We start from the raw sequence: 20,644 nt of genomic DNA, 5'->3' as shown, positions 1-20,644 counted from the left end.
GATTTTGCAGATAAAATAAAGCAGTTTATCTGACTGATATGAGGAATATACGTTGAATATAAAGGGCAGGGATTAAACTCAGAATTTTCTTTTATCTGCTATAAATACTGGAGTTTTGTATCTCTCTCCATACGGGTCTGAGAGGTAGCTGATATAAAGTGACGCTCTGCAGGTCTCCGGGGAAAGCAAACATCAGCATACTAAATTATTTTTAATGTAAAAAGGATTCTGCAGCAGCATAACAGGCTGGAGGGGCCACATGTTGGTGTTACAGGAGTGACATCTTAAAAAAAATTCAATTATGCAAACGATGATACATGAACCACGTTTTCAGTCAAAATAAAATGTATTATCATTAAATACCCTCATATTTGATCATGGCTACAGCTTTGCTAATTAACATATTTTACCATTGATGTGTAATGAAATAGGTGAGTCTACAGATGTGCACCAACTCCCCCTTCCAATTTTGGTTTTGGTTTTGGATCCAGATTCATCTTTGTGTTTTGGTTTTGCAAAACCAGCCTCACATGTTTTGGCTTTGGTTTGGTTTTGGCTTTGGACCTGTATTTTTTCTTTTTTTTTAATAAAAAAAAACAGCTACAGCTAAAATGATGTCATTGTGACCTGTTAGTGTGCAACCCAAAACCCGAGTTCGGTTTTTAAATCCGAGTTCTGAACCGCGAGAAGATCCAAACTGGGACTAGGTTTGACTCAGGACCCCAAAGTGATTCCGAACTTGGACTTGGTACGGCTCGTAACCCCTAAATCTGACTGTTGACGGTTCTCTGAGAACTGGACTCGCACGTCTGTAGTGATTACATTAATGCTGTATTACAACATTAAAGACTAAGGAGCTGTTGCAGCGCTGACCACAAGAGCATAATTTACGACTGAAAATGATGCGCCCAAACATATCGTATTTCTGCAAGTACGCAGAGACGCATTCCAGATCGCCAACAGTATCATATACATCTGGTGTGCGCCAGACACACGTCATAGACACTTACGTCCCACTTGCCTCCATTTTGTAAACCGTTTGTTTGATGTGTATCAAACATTCCCTCTTATTCATTAAACTGCAAATATCTAATACAGCAGGAATACAGTCACTCCCCGCCTGGTGTACGCAAAAAAGACCTTGCCAAACACTGTGCCCGAGTGACACTGAAAACACCAATCAGTGTCAGGGCAACTTTTGCAAACAGCCAATCACATGCAGCTTGCTAGTACCGGTAACCGCCAACATCGTCCTCTAATCATTGCACCTCACCTGACCATCTGCAAATAATCGGCCTTTCCCGAGTGCACAGTATATGCATCTTTTTCCCTGACCGCATGTGTTTGTAATTGTCCAAACTTACCCGTTAATTGGCATATGTTAGAATGCCCCAATTCTGCCAATCCAGCTGCAGGTAGGTGTACGCGTGGAATCATGTAAAGAGCAATGGCGCCCGTGTGTGCTTCACCGTCCTTGGCATGTACAGCGTAATTTCGTGCAAGATTTACTGTGCCATCTATATACAGTAACTGAGATGGACCATAGATAGTGTACATATAAAACAATCCTTGTACACAAATCAGTCCTGCCAGCCTCTGCCCACACGCACTCAGCTACAACCTACTCATCCAGCAAAGAGCTGTACACACAATATTGTAATGTCACGGAAAATGGCGCCCACCAATCACCAAGGCCAAGAGGAGACCAAGGGAGTTTCAAGGAGAAAAAAAGGCCATTAATACTAATGAACCTGTTCTATGAACACACACCTGGCAGATACTGTATGATAGATCTGTGTTACGGTGTGAACACGGTGATTGCAGACAGCAGTGATGTGTATTTGTTGTGCTATGACGCCATTATTTCTCACGCCTGATGGTGTCACTGTTTCTTCTGATGTTTGTAAAGAGCTTTAGGGTTATTAGGGAATAAATAACTGCAACCTCATGGAAACGCTGATGATGGCATGGGTACTATGTATACAGTTAAGTATATATACAGTACAGGCTGCCCCTCATGACTGTGGCAGAATAAGCATAATAGGGGGCAGTCAGGGCCGTAGCTAGGGTAGTGCATCCGGTGCCATCGCACAGGGTACCACAGGTCAGGGGGTGCTGTTTGGGCCTGTCACATTTCTGTTTATTATCATTATTGCTTGTAGCTTCCTCTTATTTCATCCCCAGCATCTCCTGGCCTCCCCTATCTCTTCCCTGGCACTTCCACATGAAGCCATGGCCCTTTTTTGGGTGCATTATGTCCCTTTGAAAAATGAGGGGGGCGCCAAAGCTCTTTCTGGCACATGGCACCAAAATGTCTAGTTACGGCTCTGGGGGTCAGGTACACTATTATATATAGAATGATTCATATGCACTATGACACTACAGTAACTGTATATGTTAATTTGTCTCTGTGTTAAAACAACAAGTAAAGCGTCCAATTGACAATATAAAGTGTATAAAAGTTTTGCATTACTGAGCTAAATAATATAGGTAAGATAACTGGAGTGTTTATTCTATCAGTAAAAACATGCTCCATGCTCTGTCTCTGCTGTAGTAGGTTGTTGTGTTAAGAGGAAAGGACTTCTGTACTTGAACATGCAGAGAGTGACTGACAGCCTGGCAGCCTTATGTTGTGTATATTGGTTCAGTCATATACAGTGCAGGTCCTGTGATATTAGACAACCAATACTCATTCATCCCTGTGTATAATCCAATCAGGCATACCTCCCAACGTTCCAATATTTGGACGCTGTAAGAAACAAGAGTGGCTACTCCACAATGGGTTGTGATCATGTCCCTATTGTGGCCACAATTTAGCATCAGTAGTGTAAGGCTTTCCACAGCATTTCCCAGCCCACCAGTGGCAGATACACATGGCACCCACTGTGGACAGAACATTCCTCCCAACATCCCTGTCAGATGGGCCAAAGTCTTGGATATGGGAAATATGGGACAGTTCCCTAGATTGGAGAAGTTGGGAGTTATACAGTACATCAGGACACCAACCTACAGATATCGGAGGAGCTTCAGCCGTCTGTAGTATATCAACCATTGATGGTCCTGCAGCCATCACTGGTCTGTGGCTGATGGCAAGTGTTTAATGGCATCCATAGGTAGAACCAATGTCGCACATTGGCAGCGGTGGTCCAATGGCCTGCACAGCACCCAACCAACAATGATTTCCTGCCAATGGTTTTAAACTATCGACCATCGATGGTAGAGCCTTTGATGGCCATCATTACTGTAGCGGAGCGGGGACCTAATACATTACTGCTAAGCTGCAGTAAAATGTCAGGGAAGCACATATCTGAAAATGTTAATTTTGGGGCTTAGTGGTCCTTTAAATGTTGACATTTTTATCTAATGACAAAAGCTGTAAAATCCCAAGGAGTTCTGTGACCTTTGTAAATGGAGATAAGCGTATTGGCCTATATTACTTAAGGTTTACACTCTAAAAGCTTTAAACATTCCACCCAGGGAGACCTCATGCAACGGGAATAATTTCTGAGAACAAACCAGCTCAAATACTGTAGTTTGGATATACAAAATATTGCACCCCCCCTCCCCCTCCAAAAGGACCAGTGACTTCACTTTTCAAATATTAGTTTGTTTCACAGAAGTTTTCAACATAAGAATTGCACAAGAATATATGCAATGTTTCCTTTCCATAACTTCAAAGTCATATTGTATCTCCTAGCTGGTCATCACTCACGGCCCCTCTTGGCTTTTCAATGTCCCTATCAGTGCCAGATTTACAGATCTGTACAGATTAATTCCCGGATGCTACAAAATGTGCTTGTATGGATCATAGAAGCAATAATAATAAGCACGTTGTGAACTATTCAGTGCTTTTCGATGTTGTGTGTTCATTTGTGATCTGCAGGGATGTTTGTGTGCAGGAAATATATATTTAATTCAAGAAAAAAGAAAAAACTAAACACAATGTTTTCCAATTCATTTTAGGAAATATTAAAAGTATATATTTGCAGTGTTAACTTTTACTGCTGTGACTGGGCAGAAGTCCCCAGGACCTTTTCGGTAACATAAGAACAGTATACAGTACCATTTACACGTACAGTATCGCTATATGTACCAAATTGACATACAGTATCCCTACATACACCATTTTCACATACAGTATCTCTATATATGTAATTTCCACAACTAATATTTAACAATACAGAATAAGTGTACAGCATATACCATTACAGGTTAAATCAGAGGGAAGGTATGGTAGGAACACAGTTGTCAACACATGACAATAAAATATGACTATTGTGATAGCAAATTTAAAATGCAGCCATTTTATTAAACAAAAGCCATTAAAATACAGGTGACATAACCATACAGTATACAAAAAAAATACTCTGCTTTATATACTATATACTGTATGTCTGACCGATAAGGACTACCCAAAAATATAATATATACAGATGGAAAATAGAAATTGAACTTATTACATAAACTTGTATTATTTTATTTCTGTAATGGTCTGAAGATTTGAAGGCACGTGTAGCTAAAGGGGACAAGTTGCAGTGATACACTGTCACCCACCAGGGCCCAATCAGATATTAGCTGTGACAATATGAGTCAGTTGAATGGAAGATGAAATGTTGTTGCCATGGATACAGCATGTTTGTGCAATTAGCTCCAAGTTACTTTCGGCGTCAGACATCATGCAATTATTTTAGTGTCTGGCCCTGCAAAATAACATCGGCACCTTCCTGCCAGTGTCTAAGTGGTTAAAAATGCTTGTTGTGAACCTATTTTAATCCCCAAACGAAACATTGCAAAAGCCGAAGTGCAGCTATTTTCTGAGGAAGCACTTGCTTGCAAATTATATATATATATATATATATATATATATATTTGTGTTTCTGTTAGCCATTTCTTTTTCTCTTTAGATTAACAATTACTTTTGGGTATAAAATACAATTCCATCTACACCTAGAGGACATTGTGTGTATTTAATACAGGCGGCTGTGCAGTGATCAGAGGTATCTGTGCCTGCACTATGTGAGATATGTAACCTGTTAGCTTTAATCAAAGATATTAAATCAACAAAGTACAACTCATGCAGCCCGCACCATTCACATCACAATAATTGAGCGCAGGAAGATAATACGCTGTTGACAGACAAGCTGGGAAATCAGGACATGTGAATTGTATAACGGACCGCACACAATCTGCAACGCTAATATACTTATTTACAATCAGCAGAACCTAACAATTCGGTTCGGTGTAGGTCGGTCGCCCTTATGTCATTTTCAACCCAGAATAGGAATCTGCAGACATATGTCCAATCATTATAGTGGCCAAAAGCTAGAATGAGGACTTTGCACGTTTCATTCCAGGAAACAGTTGTAGTTTTGCATAATAATTACAGGGCACAGAAATAAAAGCCAATTAGCGACATAATGCAAGCGATCAAATATTAGCTTTGATCCACCATGTGACGAATGGAGGCTAATGTCTACTTGGTTGCCATGGATTAAACTAACACATTGTGAAACAGGTCCTGTGAAATAATCATTCGTCAGAGTTATCATTACTGCGAATGCAATCCAGATTCCAAACTCCCAACTGGAGGCGTTTGTCACATTTGTGCAGGAGCGGTACAGCAGCGTTTCGGTAGCGTCTGACCGCACAATTGATGCTAAGAATATTTATTTAAATAACCAAATTAATTTTTATTGTAAAAAAATAAATAATAATTCTTGCATCTTTTGTATAGTTTTGTCAGACACTTAAAAAAAAACATAGTACATTGCTCTGGTAGCTGAAGGTTAGGGGGTGCAATTGGTGTGGGGTACAGCTTACAGGTACCCTTCACCTACAGCACATTGCTTCTCCCTTATGGTGTCAGCTCTAGAATAAACAAGAGAACCACAGATTCCAGTTCTGCCTGGCAGCCCCCTCCCTTGTTAATGTGAGCAGGGAGAGAAGGTTCTTCTGTGCTCTCTATAGTCAGTGTAGGCAGGAGCAGCAGACTCCCTGCCACTGGGAGGGTGCAGTAGATCTGTACTGCACTCAGAGGGGGTGACCTGGTCTGTTACACCGCTGCAGCCACCTCTGTGTATGTGTGTATGTGTGTCTGTGTGTCAGCTCACATGCAGCAACCATTCCCCTATGCAGAGCTGCAGTCACACATGCACATACAGCTCTTTATCTGCCAGTGGCACAGACAGGAGCTGCTGAATAGGATCAGCCCTGTTCCACCCAGCAGACAGAGAAGATCACAATACAGCAGCTGTGTAATCCATGTAAGATCACCCTTCCCTGGCACACAATACCTGAGACTGCAGGGAGAGGAGGGATGATTAACCCCATCACCACCGCAGTTGCAGCCCACTTCAATTGTCCCTTCATTAACACTTACCTACCCATATCCAAGCAGAGCTGGAGCCTCCCGCTTACACAACTGAATGTTCTTTATTTTCATTTCATAGCTGTCTCTCAAAAATACTCTTCTTCTTCCACAAACCTTAGCTAGATTAACCCCTCTGGGTCCTACTTCATACCTCGCCACTACCATCATAACCACTGTGTTCCTCTACTATTTTCCCCTCCCTTGTAATGTTCCTTACCCAACATTTAACCCTTATACTCCATTTCTCCATAACATTTAACCCTTATACTCCATTTCTCCTTAACATTTAACCCTTATACTCCCTTTATCCTTAACATTTAACCCTTATACTTCCTTTCTCCTTAACATTTAACCCTTTGATGCCTATATTCTGACTTCTCCTCTTCAGTACTCAACTCATACACTTTTGCCTCATAATCCCTTGACAGTTTACTTCCCATTTCCTAATGGCATTGATTAACCCCTTCACTTCCCAACTCCAAACCTTTTCTTCCAACATTTAACCTCTTCAGTGCCTGCCTTCTTTCCCATCCCAACAACACTTAACCCTTTCTCTCCTTCCCTTCTACTTGATTGGCAGTCTGTAATCCACCTTTACCATCACCTAACCCCTTCTGTACCTTTCTCTTGCATTATCCCTTGTCCACCCTTTGCTCTTCCCTCTCTCACTTCTGCTGGTTTTATATGTATATCTCAATATATATCTCATTATGTATCTCAATATATATATATATATATATATATATATATATATAGAGTGTTGATATGAAATATATATATATATATATATATATATATATATATTAGAACTGGAAATCAAATACATATTGGAATAAGTGTATATGTAAAAAAAAAGATAATAGGTAATGGCTGTGACATTGATAGCAACACAAAACACACAAACACGAAAATCAGATATACTAATTTATAGAGACAACACAAAACAGTATATATATATATATATATATATGCCTGATTAATACTTAGATTGTCTAAGCGTCGTTTCCAGCCCTTGGCTGAGCTCTGGTGTTCAGGCAGGATGGGAGAGATGGGAATATTCACGCTTAGACCTGGGGAGCCGTCCGACTCACTCTGGCTTCTCTTTATTATAAGATCAAAAAGAAGGTAAAAAAAAAAAATAGAAAAAACACCGAACAGCAGGAAGAAATCTCCACGAGCCTGCTACATAATAAAAAAATAATAATAATAATAAAAAAGTATTAACAATAATTGTAAAAAAAAAAAATGATGAAAAAGAGAAGAAGTTAAGAGGAATCTTGCAGTAAAATGTAGGGTTGGATGGCCCCCTGCTCACTGGGCACAATGGAGATTGACTAGCTTATATTTCTAGGCAGGGGCTACTTGGAAGGTACCACTGAGCCTGGGCTGGCAGGCTTTCTACTGTGTGTGCCTAAGATAAAGAATACACACAAACCCCACACTCACCCCCCTCAGTCTGCCAGAGACTTGAGCTGGCCCTGCCTGTTTAAACGGAAAGGACACAGATCCTGTCTGTTCAATGTATAAAAAAAAAGCCCGATCAGAGCAGGGAGAGAGAGGGGGAGACAGAGAGTGTGTATGTGTGCGAGAGAGAGAAAAACCGTGTTAGAGAAAGAAAAGCCAACAGGATCCTCTATGTATATAAAGATGGCCACGTTAGCTAACGGACAACCAGACAATAGCAGCCTGAACAGCAATCACAGCAACCCAAACACCAACGGGCACATGAACGGATTAAACCACAGTCCCGGGAGCACTTCCACCATCCCTATGAAGGATCACGATGCCATCAAGCTCTTCATTGGGCAGATCCCCCGCAATCTGGACGAGAAGGACCTGAAGCCTCTGTTTGAGGAGTTCGGCAAGATCTACGAGCTGACTGTGCTGAAGGACAGGTTCACTGGCATGCACAAAGGTCAGCAACCTCCTAAACTTTCTGCCTGCACATGTGGGGAGGGGAGGATGGGTTGGGGGGTCTGCAATTAGGTAGAGAACATGGCTAGTAGTGGGATGGGAGCTGTCCACTCAGCCTAGTGCTGAACTGCCTGTCCCTCATCCCTTTAACTTTGTGACTGCACATCTGGGCAAGGGATAGAGGGAGCCATCTATAGTGCTGGAGCCGGCAGCCTTAAATCCTACTTTGTGACTGCACATCTGGAAAAAGGACTAGAAGGAAAGGATCTGTGCACAGAGATGGCATAAAATGACAGGCTTAAATCTCTCTTTATTATATGACTGCACATCTGGGGAAGGGATAGAAGCAGAGTGGGCTGTCTGTAATGCTGGGGCTGATCTGACAGCATTAAATAGCCATTTACTTTGTCGTTACACATCTGGTTAGGGCTAGCAGGAGAACATTGAGTGATGTGCAGAACGCTATATATTAAACCCCATTACTTTGCAAGCTCACATTTGAGCATAAAATAATAGGGTAAAATGATGCACAACTCACTGGCAAAATTTGCTTGTGTTTTGTTTGATAAAATCCATAAGAACTAAAATAGGGAGCCAGATTCTGGGCTGTATTCTGTACAGTATAACCCCCTCATACTTTGTTGCTGCTCATCTGGGGAGGGAGCTATCCACTGAGCTAGTGCTGAACTGACTGTTTTAAATGTCTTTTTACTTTGTCACTATTTGCTCATTTAGACTGAGCCTGGTTAGAAGCTGTCTGCAGGACCAGTGCTGAACTGGCACCTTTAACTTTGTCTTGCACATCTGGCAGCAGGAGCGAGAGTAACTGACAGGCAGCGAGAACAGGGATATTTTAGCATATATACAATCTGCCGAGAACTGCATGAATTTTTATAACTTTCTTGCACTAATAGACTATTAAAAAGAAATGACAGCTTTTCAGAGTAAAGGCCACTACAGATCTATAACTTTAGTGGTCTGTATCTAGAAAGCAAGGAAGCAAATTCAAGGCTTGTGTAACCGGTGTATACTGTTCCTCCAGTGATGCAAATTTGGAGGATAAATGCGGGAATATAAGAATAAGATGGTAGCTCTGTAGATCTTTTCATGGAGTAGAAGAAGCAGAAAGTATATTACAAAAAATGATAAGTCTTGTGTACTGAAATGTAAAAAAAAATGTATATGGCATTTGGCTTGTAGACAAAAGAAATCTATGCCATTCATGTGCTATGAACAACAGTAAAAGCTTGCCTGTGTTTCTCCACCATGTGGCAATTGTTGACCGCCGCTCGGCAGTCTTTGAGAGAAATGCAACTACCTATATTTAATGGAACCCAGCTATAATCCATGGGTGAAGAAGTAAAATCTCTTGCAAGGTTTGATATACCTTGTGGCAATTGGTATTAATAGCAGCAGGCAAACTATTGCAAGTTAATGCTCTCTGAAAGATGAACTGGCATGTGTATCTTCCACAGCAGTATTAACATTTCAGTATCTAGCACTGCCCTGCTCAATCAGAAAATGCAATACTCTGTAACACAACGTGCACAATTACCCTATATTCAATAAAAAGAAGGACCTTCCCGGGCATTCGGGCATTTTATACAGAAATAATGAATGAATAAAACATAATATTGTTCACGTTATTGGAAGTCACACACCCTTCCCTTCACATATAAGTACTAACAGTTTGTTTTTTTGGGAGGGGAATGATGTTTAGATTCTGAATGTCTCTGAAATGTATCCATTAATCAATAATAACTTATGCCAAAAAATAATTATTTGATACATTTTATAGATTAGAAGCATGCATTTGAGGGTTGACTGTATTTTGTAGACTGTCCAAACAGCATTGTGAGATTTCAAGCTACTGTATTTGGTTCAAATGGGAAAATGAAGTGGATTGTGTTCATGCTGAGGGTTAACCTTGTTAGATGGTTATGTGTTTTAGCCGGTGGTGCTGATGGACAGCTCCTAAGGATCCTGAGCTACTGTATAAGTGGAACAATGCCCGATCCCTAACATAGTACTTTATCCAAAGGCTTTGCCTAGATTGAAAACAGTTCAAACTAGTATTAGTCATTCTAGGGTGTATCTGATTTATTAGCTAATCCTGATAAAAATGTGCTTCGGGCAAACAGAAAAAAATTACTTGCTTGCCCCTAGTGATTAATTGTTGCAAGGTTTAGGCATGACAAGTCTGTGAAGAATGAGGCTTGTGTTTGGTTTCCAGCCCTTATTTGACCCACTACCTACCATTAGAAAAAAAAAGTATCCACTCAATGGTCTTTGCAAGAAATGGATACAAAAAAACTCTTTAAATGATATTTAACCTTATTTGATTTTCTTTGTTCCTTAAAATAACCTGAACTTTTTCGGGGGCTGCTGCTACTTGAGGACCGTGTACTTCCCCAATTGCAATAGATGCGTTAATGGGGAAGAAAGGTATACATTTAATCCTGTTCAATATTGATTAATAGCCTGCTAATTAGCTGGTGATATATTCTTGAGAAGCCACCTCAGGTACAGCACATGTTCCAAAGCTGCCAATTAAGACCGTCATGGAGTGCATTACAGAGTTTAGAGAGTTGAGTTTATTTGTTGTTTATGACCATAGAGGGAGCCTTAAGTAGGGATTAGCCCACGCTACCTTGTAGAGAAAAGGAACATAATTCATAGCTGGCCACATTACGTCCATTGGGCTATGGAATGTGGGTGTATTGTTGCAACCTCTGTTGGCTGTAATTACATTTCATTAGTAAAAAAAAAAAAAAATAAGCCAGTCTTCAAGATAGGTGATTTTAGTAGTTTTTACACAAAGTGACTATTTCATGCAATACTTACAACAATTGTTACTGTAATTAAGGATTAATCTGCTGGAATTTTGTAATTAGCAAAATGAGGCCACCTATCCAGGGATGAGAGGGTTCTCACATCATTCCGCAGATTGTCAATAATCAGCCGGCCATACTCTCTGTGGTTTATTTGCTGTTTCCCAATGATAAATAGTCAATGACCCACCTACAACTGCAGTTATCTAATGACAGCTAAAAACGCCGGGCAATTCATTCATAACTTCATGCTTCCCTGATACCTCTCTCCCATCGTAAGCCTGGAAACTCACTACTGAGAGATCTAAACGTTACTGCTCTCTGGGTAGCCATATGCCAATGCATTATATTTAAAATTATTCAAAAGGCAATTTCAATTGGTATTTAGTATAATAATTTTCAATTATAGTAATCTAAATATAGGACCTTCACAATAGTCAGAGCCAGGTTTTATTGCTGATGCGTGCTTCAAAGCTAGGTCGGTAATGTATTACAATCAAAAGATTCAGCAGACATCTGCCACAGCTCTCTTTATCCTGTCAGTTTAACTGCTCTGAATATGCATGTACAACTTGTAACTCACTGACAAAATGTATCAGCGAAAATGTAATGTAATATCCCATCGCGAGCTGTAGGCGTAGATTAGCATCCAAAGACCAGAGAGTCGTGGCCTTTGTTATTTCACTACAAAACCGGATCCAAGGCATGAGCTATTTTATTCTGAAATGAGTAACAAAAATGAAGGATAAGAAAGGTGGAATATTAATTCCAGAGGGAATACACAGGGGTCCAAAGTCTGACCAATAATTCTGCTGCAAAGCAGTCATATTAGTGTTGGTTGATTTATTATATTGGTGGAACCAGGGGGTGAGGCTCTGGTAGAACAGGAACAGGGTCACTTTACAAAAGCTGTAAAATCTGACTTTGAAGGCTCTTTTGCGCATTTTTTTAAGCACAAATCGCACTGAAAGTCACCTTAAAACAAATTCAGGGATAGGTTGTCATTTTTTAGTTTTTTTGTTTTTTTTGTTTTGACAAACCCACCTCAATCCACACAGATTGGGTACGGAAACACATGGGAGGCAGGCGGCCAGGCAACAGCTATGATTACAAAGCAGAAGAAATAAAGTGCGACAGGAACAACGCAATAACCTGTCATTTGTGATTCTATGCAGGTGAAACCTTTTTGACATTTGGATAATGTACATGTTAAAAGTTTACAGCGTTGTTGGAGAGAGAGCTGCTGGAGTCAATTCTGATCTAATTTTTATTTTTTTAAGAAGGTCCCACTAAGGCCTAGATTGTGGGTTTGTGATTTAGAAGTAAAAAGTCCAACCTGAGGTTGTTTAGTCAAGCAAAGTAATAAAGTAAATAGCACAAAATCATTCATGGAGAAAGTTCCCTCTAATCTGGGTAATGTAAAAATAAATGAGGGTACAGATTTAGTCCAATGATAGCATCAAGGACTGCATCAGAAATCTGCTGTACAGTGCAACCCTGTACAAATGTTTTTTTTTACTATTATTTATTTTTATCACAGTAGTGTTATGGATTACTAAGCTAATGGGGAACACAGCTCCTGATTCAGAAATGAATGTATTTTCCTTGTCACAGGACTGATAGTTTTAAACTTCTCCGTCTGGATCCTGTGGGCCTGATTTTCAATACAGACAGGACATTTTTAGTGGATATAATATGGTAATCATTGTCTTTCCCTAATATGTGTAATAGTGCGACAAGTCAAGTATTGAAACTATGTACACACTCATTAGTAGTACACAGGAGTACAGAAGATATTAAAGAGCAGCTATAATTAGACACCTTCCTCACAAATGACTATCCAAAATAATTGCTAAAGACAGAGGATTATCAAAATGGACTGAACCAGTACAAGACTTTCATTGACTTTGACTCAAGCAAAATTGGTTTGGACAGATGTAAAATGGCCACATTAATGTTTGAATGCAATAAATTCTGTTTTAATTACTTGTCACCTCAGTAAAATCTGGCTCCTTTTCTCAGAATGAAAGAGACTTAGAGAATGTAGTAAGTAAAAATAGCAAATGTAAAGCAGAACACTGAGTCCAAGCCTTCCGACGGGTTAAAGAGGTAAAACCAGCATCATGTGAATACTGCACAATAAACACACATCATCGATAAACCGATCCCCATCTTTACTTCTGCTGCAAGTCATGTGATTGTCATGTCATTATTTTACATTCCATCATTGAGGTGTTGTTAATTTTTTTGTACCCTACTTGTAATGATCTTGATCAGTCCCTTAAAACATTTTTATAATATTTTTTACCGGGATTAATGTGTGCGATATTTTTTTATCCACATTAAACGTACAATTGTCTTCTGGCAGGAATTGCTTTCAGTGGATGTTATGGAATGATATGCTGCTACTACCACATGGTGGCAATCATCAAAGGAAGCCTGTCAGATTGTAAAGGTTTAGACCGGATGACTTATATGTAGAGAAGACATAAATTCAGAATGCTTTAGCATGGTTAAATTAAGCATGTGCATAAAAAATAAATATTAGGGAATTCTCAGGGCTCCCAAATGTGGCAATTTTAAACATGTACGGCAAGTACATCATTCACAGCTGTGTTACTGGTTGTGTGTTATCAGTGTATGGTCCTACAAGTTTTACCTGGCTGCTACTGTTACAAATTAACATGTGATATGTCCATTGTAGAGTATTTTGGATAAACAATATTTATTCGATATTTGTAGCCGTACTTAGAAAGCGCATTAACTGCAGGCTATTATGATGATGATTATTATTAATAATAATAATAATAATAATAATAATAATAATAATAATAAACATAATTGGTAAAAGAAAAAAAAGTTAAGATAAGTACATTCAAATTAATCAGTTGCGATTGCCACATTTTTTTTCCACTATTATTTGCATCACATTTTTTTTAAACTGAAGAACCTTCAAGTACTAATATAAACATGTTATTTATTTCACTAAACATTTGATAGTTATTGGTCAATCCTCTTGGTTAATGAAACAAGTACGTTAAAACTCATATCCAGATTTTTATTATTTTTAATATAACATTTGTTTACCAATATGTAGAATTTTTGTAGGGGTCATTCCACATACAGTATTGGGGACACTTCTATTTCAACATTTCCAGAAAAATAGATTTCACTCCTTGTCATCATTTTTTGAAAAGCAGGCCTCGGAGACCCCCGCCCCAGTCCTGAAGAATAATACCAGACCACAGTCCAATAACTCAGAGAGGTGGGGAGGGGGCAAAAAACTAGCAGACTTATCAGAACGATGTGGAGCAACATCTGTGAGAGGTGCATGTGCCAATGCAATTCTCTCCTGCCTTTCCCCCTGCTAAATGAAGCCTGTCGCAAGATATATTGCAAAGCGTTTTCTTAAGCCCCCGTCCAGGATGCTCCGCTTGGCAATGTGATAGATTCTAAAGGGGTCATAGCTTCATGTTAACAATAACGAAAATGAAGGTTACAAGATGAGGATGTTTCAAGGTTAGGAAATTTTATACAACTAAAATCGCAGGGAACACTCAATAATGAGTATATCAATACTCCTTTAAGAGACCTGACAGGCATATACTGTACATGGAGATTCAGCACCATGGACAGTGCTACTACAGTACAGATATACATTATTAATCTCATCAATATTGTGGTTAGTCGATACAAAGCCAAAATGACATTAAATTGTGGCAGAACTTTCTCGGATGGGGATAAAACATACAGTAAAACCTAATGCGGTATTTTAAAGAACAGTATCTCTGTAAATTAAACACTATTAAAGACTGCAGCGGACTTCTGTAGTGAAACTTATTGTGATTTGGAATTTTTAGTCTTTTGCTCTAAGACTCCTGACAATCTGACCACCTGCTGTAACCCGACTGCCTGACGGTCATAAAAACAGTATATAAAAGACAACTAAAGGCACTAAAATATAAAATAATAGATTGTATATAAAAAAAAATCTATGGGACATTAATAAAAACTAGGCCGCAATTATCTGTGCAAAAAAAAAGAAAAAAAAGATACTGTAATACATTTTTTTTTTTTTAAATACAGGGATAAGAAAATTCAATTTAGCAAATAAACTTTGTATTGTAGCTTGGAGTGATTGAGGACAACCAATGTTATTTGCAGCTGACATGCATTAATCTATTTGATATTTACAGTGAACACAGCCCTGCGCAGTCTGGGCAGTTTCACCTTCAGCAAACTATGCTGCGTTTTTATACACTGAGCGAGTGAGGGGTTGGTCCCCAGCTGAAATAAGTTGCAGTATGTCGGCGGAGCATTTACACATACATGTTACGTTCGGGAGACGGTTTTATCATGAAAATGACATTCTGTTACTCTTGGTAATTTTATGTCCTACAAGATCGAGGTCCTTGGCAGCTATACGCATTTACTGTTTATACACTGTGCAACTATAAAATACTTTTTGCCAGTGAGGCAACGAAAAGAGCAAATGCAACAGGAGATCCAAATGCTTTTACTAAGTGGGTAAAACAGCTTTTTCTAAGACAACATTTTTTTATATTGCGTCTGAAGTAAAACGTCAATGTAGTTTAAAATGCCATATTTTCTATATTTGGATGGTCTTTAAAACTTCAAGCAATCCAGTGTGACTACAATTTTTACAGTCAAAACAAAACAGTACGTCTTTATATCATATATATATATATATATATATATATATTATATATATATATATATATATGTAGACTGTAAAGTAGCATACAATATACTATACATAACTTTTTTTATCCATATAAAACAGTTTAATAATCTTAACTTTTATTACACTTGAAAGTGAAAAGCAAATATAATTAAATACGTGCAAATGTTTAAGCAGTTGATTTACTGCATACTGTAGCATCAATCTGAGCATGTGATGGAGTCTCCTACTGCAACTGATATTGTTAATAATATTTAGCATTTCAAAAATGTTGTGGAATATTGTTCTATTTGTCTATTTTTCTATCTATCTATCTATCTATCTATCTATCTATCTCATATCTATCTATCTCACATCTATCTATATATCTCAAATCTATCTATCTATCTATCTATCTATCTATCTATCTATCTATCTATCTGTCTCATATCTGCCTGTCTCATATTTATCTATCTATCTCATATCTATCTATCTCATATCTATCTATCTATCTACCTATCTATCTATCTATCTATCTCATATCTATCTATATCATATCTATCTATCTATCTATCTATCTATCTATATATATATCAGTCTCATATCTATCTATCTCATATTTATCTATCTATCTGTCTATGTATCTCATATATATCTATCTATCTGTCTATCTATCTATCTATCTATCTATCTATCTGTCTGTCTATCTATCTATCTATCTATCTGACTATCTCTTATCTATCTCATATCTATCTATCTATCTATCTATCTATCTATCTATCTCATATCTATCTATCTCATATTCATCTGTCTATCTATCTATCATCTATCTATCTATCTATCTATCTATCTATCTATCTATCTATCTATCTATCTATCTATCTATCTATCACATATCTATCTATCTTTCACTATCTATCTATCTATCTATCTATCACATATCTATCTATCTCATATTTATCTATCTATCTATCTATCTATCTATCTATATATCTATCTATCACATATCTATCTATCTTATATCTATCACATATCTATCTATCTATCTATCTATCTATCTATCTATCTATCTATCACATAATCACATATCTATCTTATATCTATCACATATCTATCTATCTATCTATCTATCTATCTATCTATCTATCTATCTATCTATCTATCTATCTATCACATAATCACATATCTATCTTATATCTATCACATATCTATCTATCTATCTATCTATCTATCTGTCTGTCTATCTATCCGTCTGTCTGTCTGTCTATCTATGGATTTTATATAACCAGCAGGACCACCTGCTTTACCAACATTTCAATGTAATAAACATTTTGTTTCTTACATTATTTTTGAGATAAAACAACAGGATTTTATAGACAGTTTCGGCTGCCGAGTTATTATTTTGCCACCGATAATCGCAGCTTTTCTCAGTGCGTCCGTCGCCAGGTTGGCAGTTGTCATCTTCCCACAAATGAACAAGCCTGGAAGTAGGGACTGAGAAAGGCATAATAACATGAAGAAATTCATGGCAAACAATGTATTTGTAAAACTCTGACTTTGGCTGTAGAGTAGGAGACAAATGAAAAGGAGTTTATTGAGGGTGGCATTTGCCAGCGAATGGGCAGACGGAGTCGCTGGCTGCTGGAAACTGATGAAGTAACCCCTGGACAAAGGATCCTGTGATACATACTGTCACACGGAGAGGCTGCTGTGTAGTCTGCGAGTAGCACCAGCATGGAATAGGTTAAACTGCGCAGCCGCAGGTCTGACAGGGCCTTAGAATGACATGAATTCTTCTCCTCCCTACATTTATATTCTATTGTTATTTATGTATACAGTGCTTATATAATGCTGCCGTGCTTCGTGCTACTGTGTGTGTACTATTCAGAGCATGCATGGTCGGCAGAGCAGATTAGACATGTACTAATGCATATAATGTAATCTGATTATTTCATATGAAATCGCACATAATGCCAGGGACCCGCTTGAGCTTATTTCTAATGTTTATACATTTTATCTGATTATTTTTTTTTAACCTTTTTCCCTTAAACTGATAAATCAAGTAGCGAAGGAACTATTTCATGACATTAAAGGAAAGGCTCTTGCTGGGAGGGAAAGACGTTTCGCTGGGAGGCAAAATACTTCTGGGTTTGTTCAGAGGCGTAAGGCAACTGGTCTCTATGGAGGAGAGCTGAGCGGTCTCTATATAGGGAAGGGCCAGTATAGGATATTCTTGTTTCCAGATCAGAGAGTATTTTACTAGAAGCCAACGTGATCTTTACGCAGTTCCATAGAGATGACTGGACTGAAAATGACATGTATATATAGGAAAGTAATCAACGTCCTCTCTACACACAAAGGGGACATAAAGAAAGAAGGGAAGAAGTCAGGCGTTATTAAGATGCCTTTTATCTCTTTCTCACTGAGTCAGTCCCTTTGAACAAAGCTTCATTGGAGATCTGGAGAGGGCCCTGGAAATTGCACCATACACAGCAGCCTGGTTACAGCAAGCAAGGCCACCGTCAATATGGACAGGTCATATTCTCTCTGAGGACTATCACAGCCAAACAGCACAAAGTTAGAGTTGTTGGGGGGGTTTTTTTGTTCTTCGTAGAACCTAAGTACGGATGTATCCATCATTATTAGAGATTGTCCCTGCCATATGTGATATTGCTGGGTATTGCACCAGATGGATGACTGCAGAGAGAGAGAGGGAGAGTGGGCGAAACACATAGTAAGATGGCGAGACGCGCAAAAGTATAATAAAGCAGATGGCATAAATCTCTTCTAATATAAAGAACTGTTAAGTGACATCTACATCTCACTGGCAAAGGGGAAAAATCTATAGTTCTGCATTTAACTATCCTGCTCAGAGTGTCCGTTGTGTAACCCCATTCACATACGTCTCCCTCACATCAGATCATTGGTGTTTTATGGCTATCATTTGTTTTATACGTCGCGGATTCCTAGTAGTGGTTTTAAGAAGAGGTGACTGCTAGGTTCTCTATACAAAATGAGTTTGGCATGAATGCATATATTGTTATGTGATAATAACCAGGCAGCATGGGGATTAACATCACTGCCCCACAGCACCGAGGTCTTGGATTGAATTCCCACCAAGGTCCTAATGGTGTGTAGTTTGCATGTTCTCCCAATGTTTGCGTGTCTTTCCTCCCACACTCCAAAAACATGTTGGTAGGTTATGTGGATTCTGGCAAAAAATTTACCTTAGTGTATATACTATGTGTGCCTACAATACCATTAATAGAGGATGCATGTGTGTGTGTGGTATAATAAATATGTGAGTGTGTGTGTATATATATATATTTATATATATATATATATATATATATATACACACACACACACAGTGGATAGATAGATAGATTTATATGAGATAATTAGATAGATAGATAGATAGATAGATAGATAGATAGATATGAGATAGATAGATAGATAGATAGATAGATTGATTTATATGAGATAATTAGATAGATACATAGATAGATAGATAGATAGATAGATAAATATGAGATAGTTAGATTTATATGAGGTAATGAGATAGATAGATAGATAGATAGATAGATAGATAGATAGATAGATGATAGCTATGAGATAGATAGATATGAGATAGATAGATAGATAGATAGATAGATAGATAGATAGATAGATAGATAGATAGATAGATAGATAGATAGATAGATAGATAATGAGATAGATAGATAGATAGATAGATAGATATGAGATAGATAGATAGATAATGAGATAGATAGATAGATAGATAGATAGATAGATATGAGATAGATAGATAGATAGATAGATAGATATGAGATAGATAGATAGATAGATATGAGATAGATAGATAGATAGATATGAGATAGATCGATAGATAGATATGAGCTAGATAGATAGATAGATAGATAGATAGATAGATATGAGATAGACAGATAGTAGCTATGAGATAGATAGATAGATAGATAGATAGATAGATAGATAGATAGATAGATAGATAGATAGATAGATAGATATGAGATAAATAGATCGATAGATAGCTATGAGATAGATAGATAGATAGATAGATAGATTGATTTATATGAGATAATTAGATAGAAACATAGATAGATAGATAGATAGATAGATAGATAAATATGAGATAGTTAGATTTATATGAGGTAATGAGATAGATAGATAGATAGATAGATAGATAGATGATAGCTATGAGATAGATAGATATGAGATAGATAGATAGATAGATAGATAGATAGATAGATAGATAGATAGATAGATAATGAGATAGATAGATAGATAGATAGATAGATATGAGATAGATAGATAGATAATGAGATAGATAGATAGATAGATATGAGATAGATAGATAGATAGATAGATATGAGATAGATAGATAGATAGATAGATAGATATGAGATAGATCGATAGATAGATATGAGCTAGATAGATAGATAGATAGATAGATAGATAGATAGATATGAGATAGACAGATAGTAGCTATGAGATAGATAGATAGATAGATAGATAGATAGATAGATAGATAGATAGATAGATATGAGATAAATAGATTGATAGATAGCTATGAGATAGATAGATAGATAGATAGATAGATAGATAATGAGATAGATAGATAGATAGATAGATAGATAGATAGATATTAGATAGATAGATAGATATGAGATAGGTAGATAGATAGATAGATATATAGATAGATTGATAGATAGATAGATAGATAGATAGGGAGATAGATAGATAGATAGATAGATAGATAGATAGATAGATAGATAGATAGATAGTTCCTCTGGCAGGAGCTGATGTGAATGACATAGATATTCTCTG

The 20,644-nt window shown here is 37.6% G+C and overlaps 1 protein-coding gene across 13 annotated transcripts in view; it reads left to right on the top strand.

Annotated features, from left to right (window-relative positions):
- Positions 1–7,903: 7,903 nt before the first annotated feature.
- CELF4 (CUGBP Elav-like family member 4) overlaps positions 7,904–20,644 on the top strand; it is a 1,205,468-nt gene continuing 1,192,727 nt past the window's right edge. For all 13 annotated transcript variants that reach the window (XR_015868754.1, XM_088442426.1, XM_088442425.1 and 10 more), the window contains exon 1: positions 7,904–8,285. Coding sequence is in view for 12 of the 13 variants with exons in the window: in XM_088442426.1 (XP_088298552.1) it covers positions 7,949–8,285 (337 nt within the window). In the remaining variant the exon portion in view is untranslated. The remainder of the gene's footprint in view (positions 8,286–20,644) is intronic.

The sequence above is a fragment of the Taudactylus pleione genome, unplaced genomic scaffold, assembly GCF_031769625.1.
Source record: "Taudactylus pleione unplaced genomic scaffold, aTauple2 ptg000311l, whole genome shotgun sequence".
NCBI lineage: Eukaryota > Metazoa > Chordata > Amphibia > Anura > Myobatrachidae > Taudactylus > Taudactylus pleione.
This window is presented reverse-complemented; position numbering and strand designations above follow the sequence as displayed.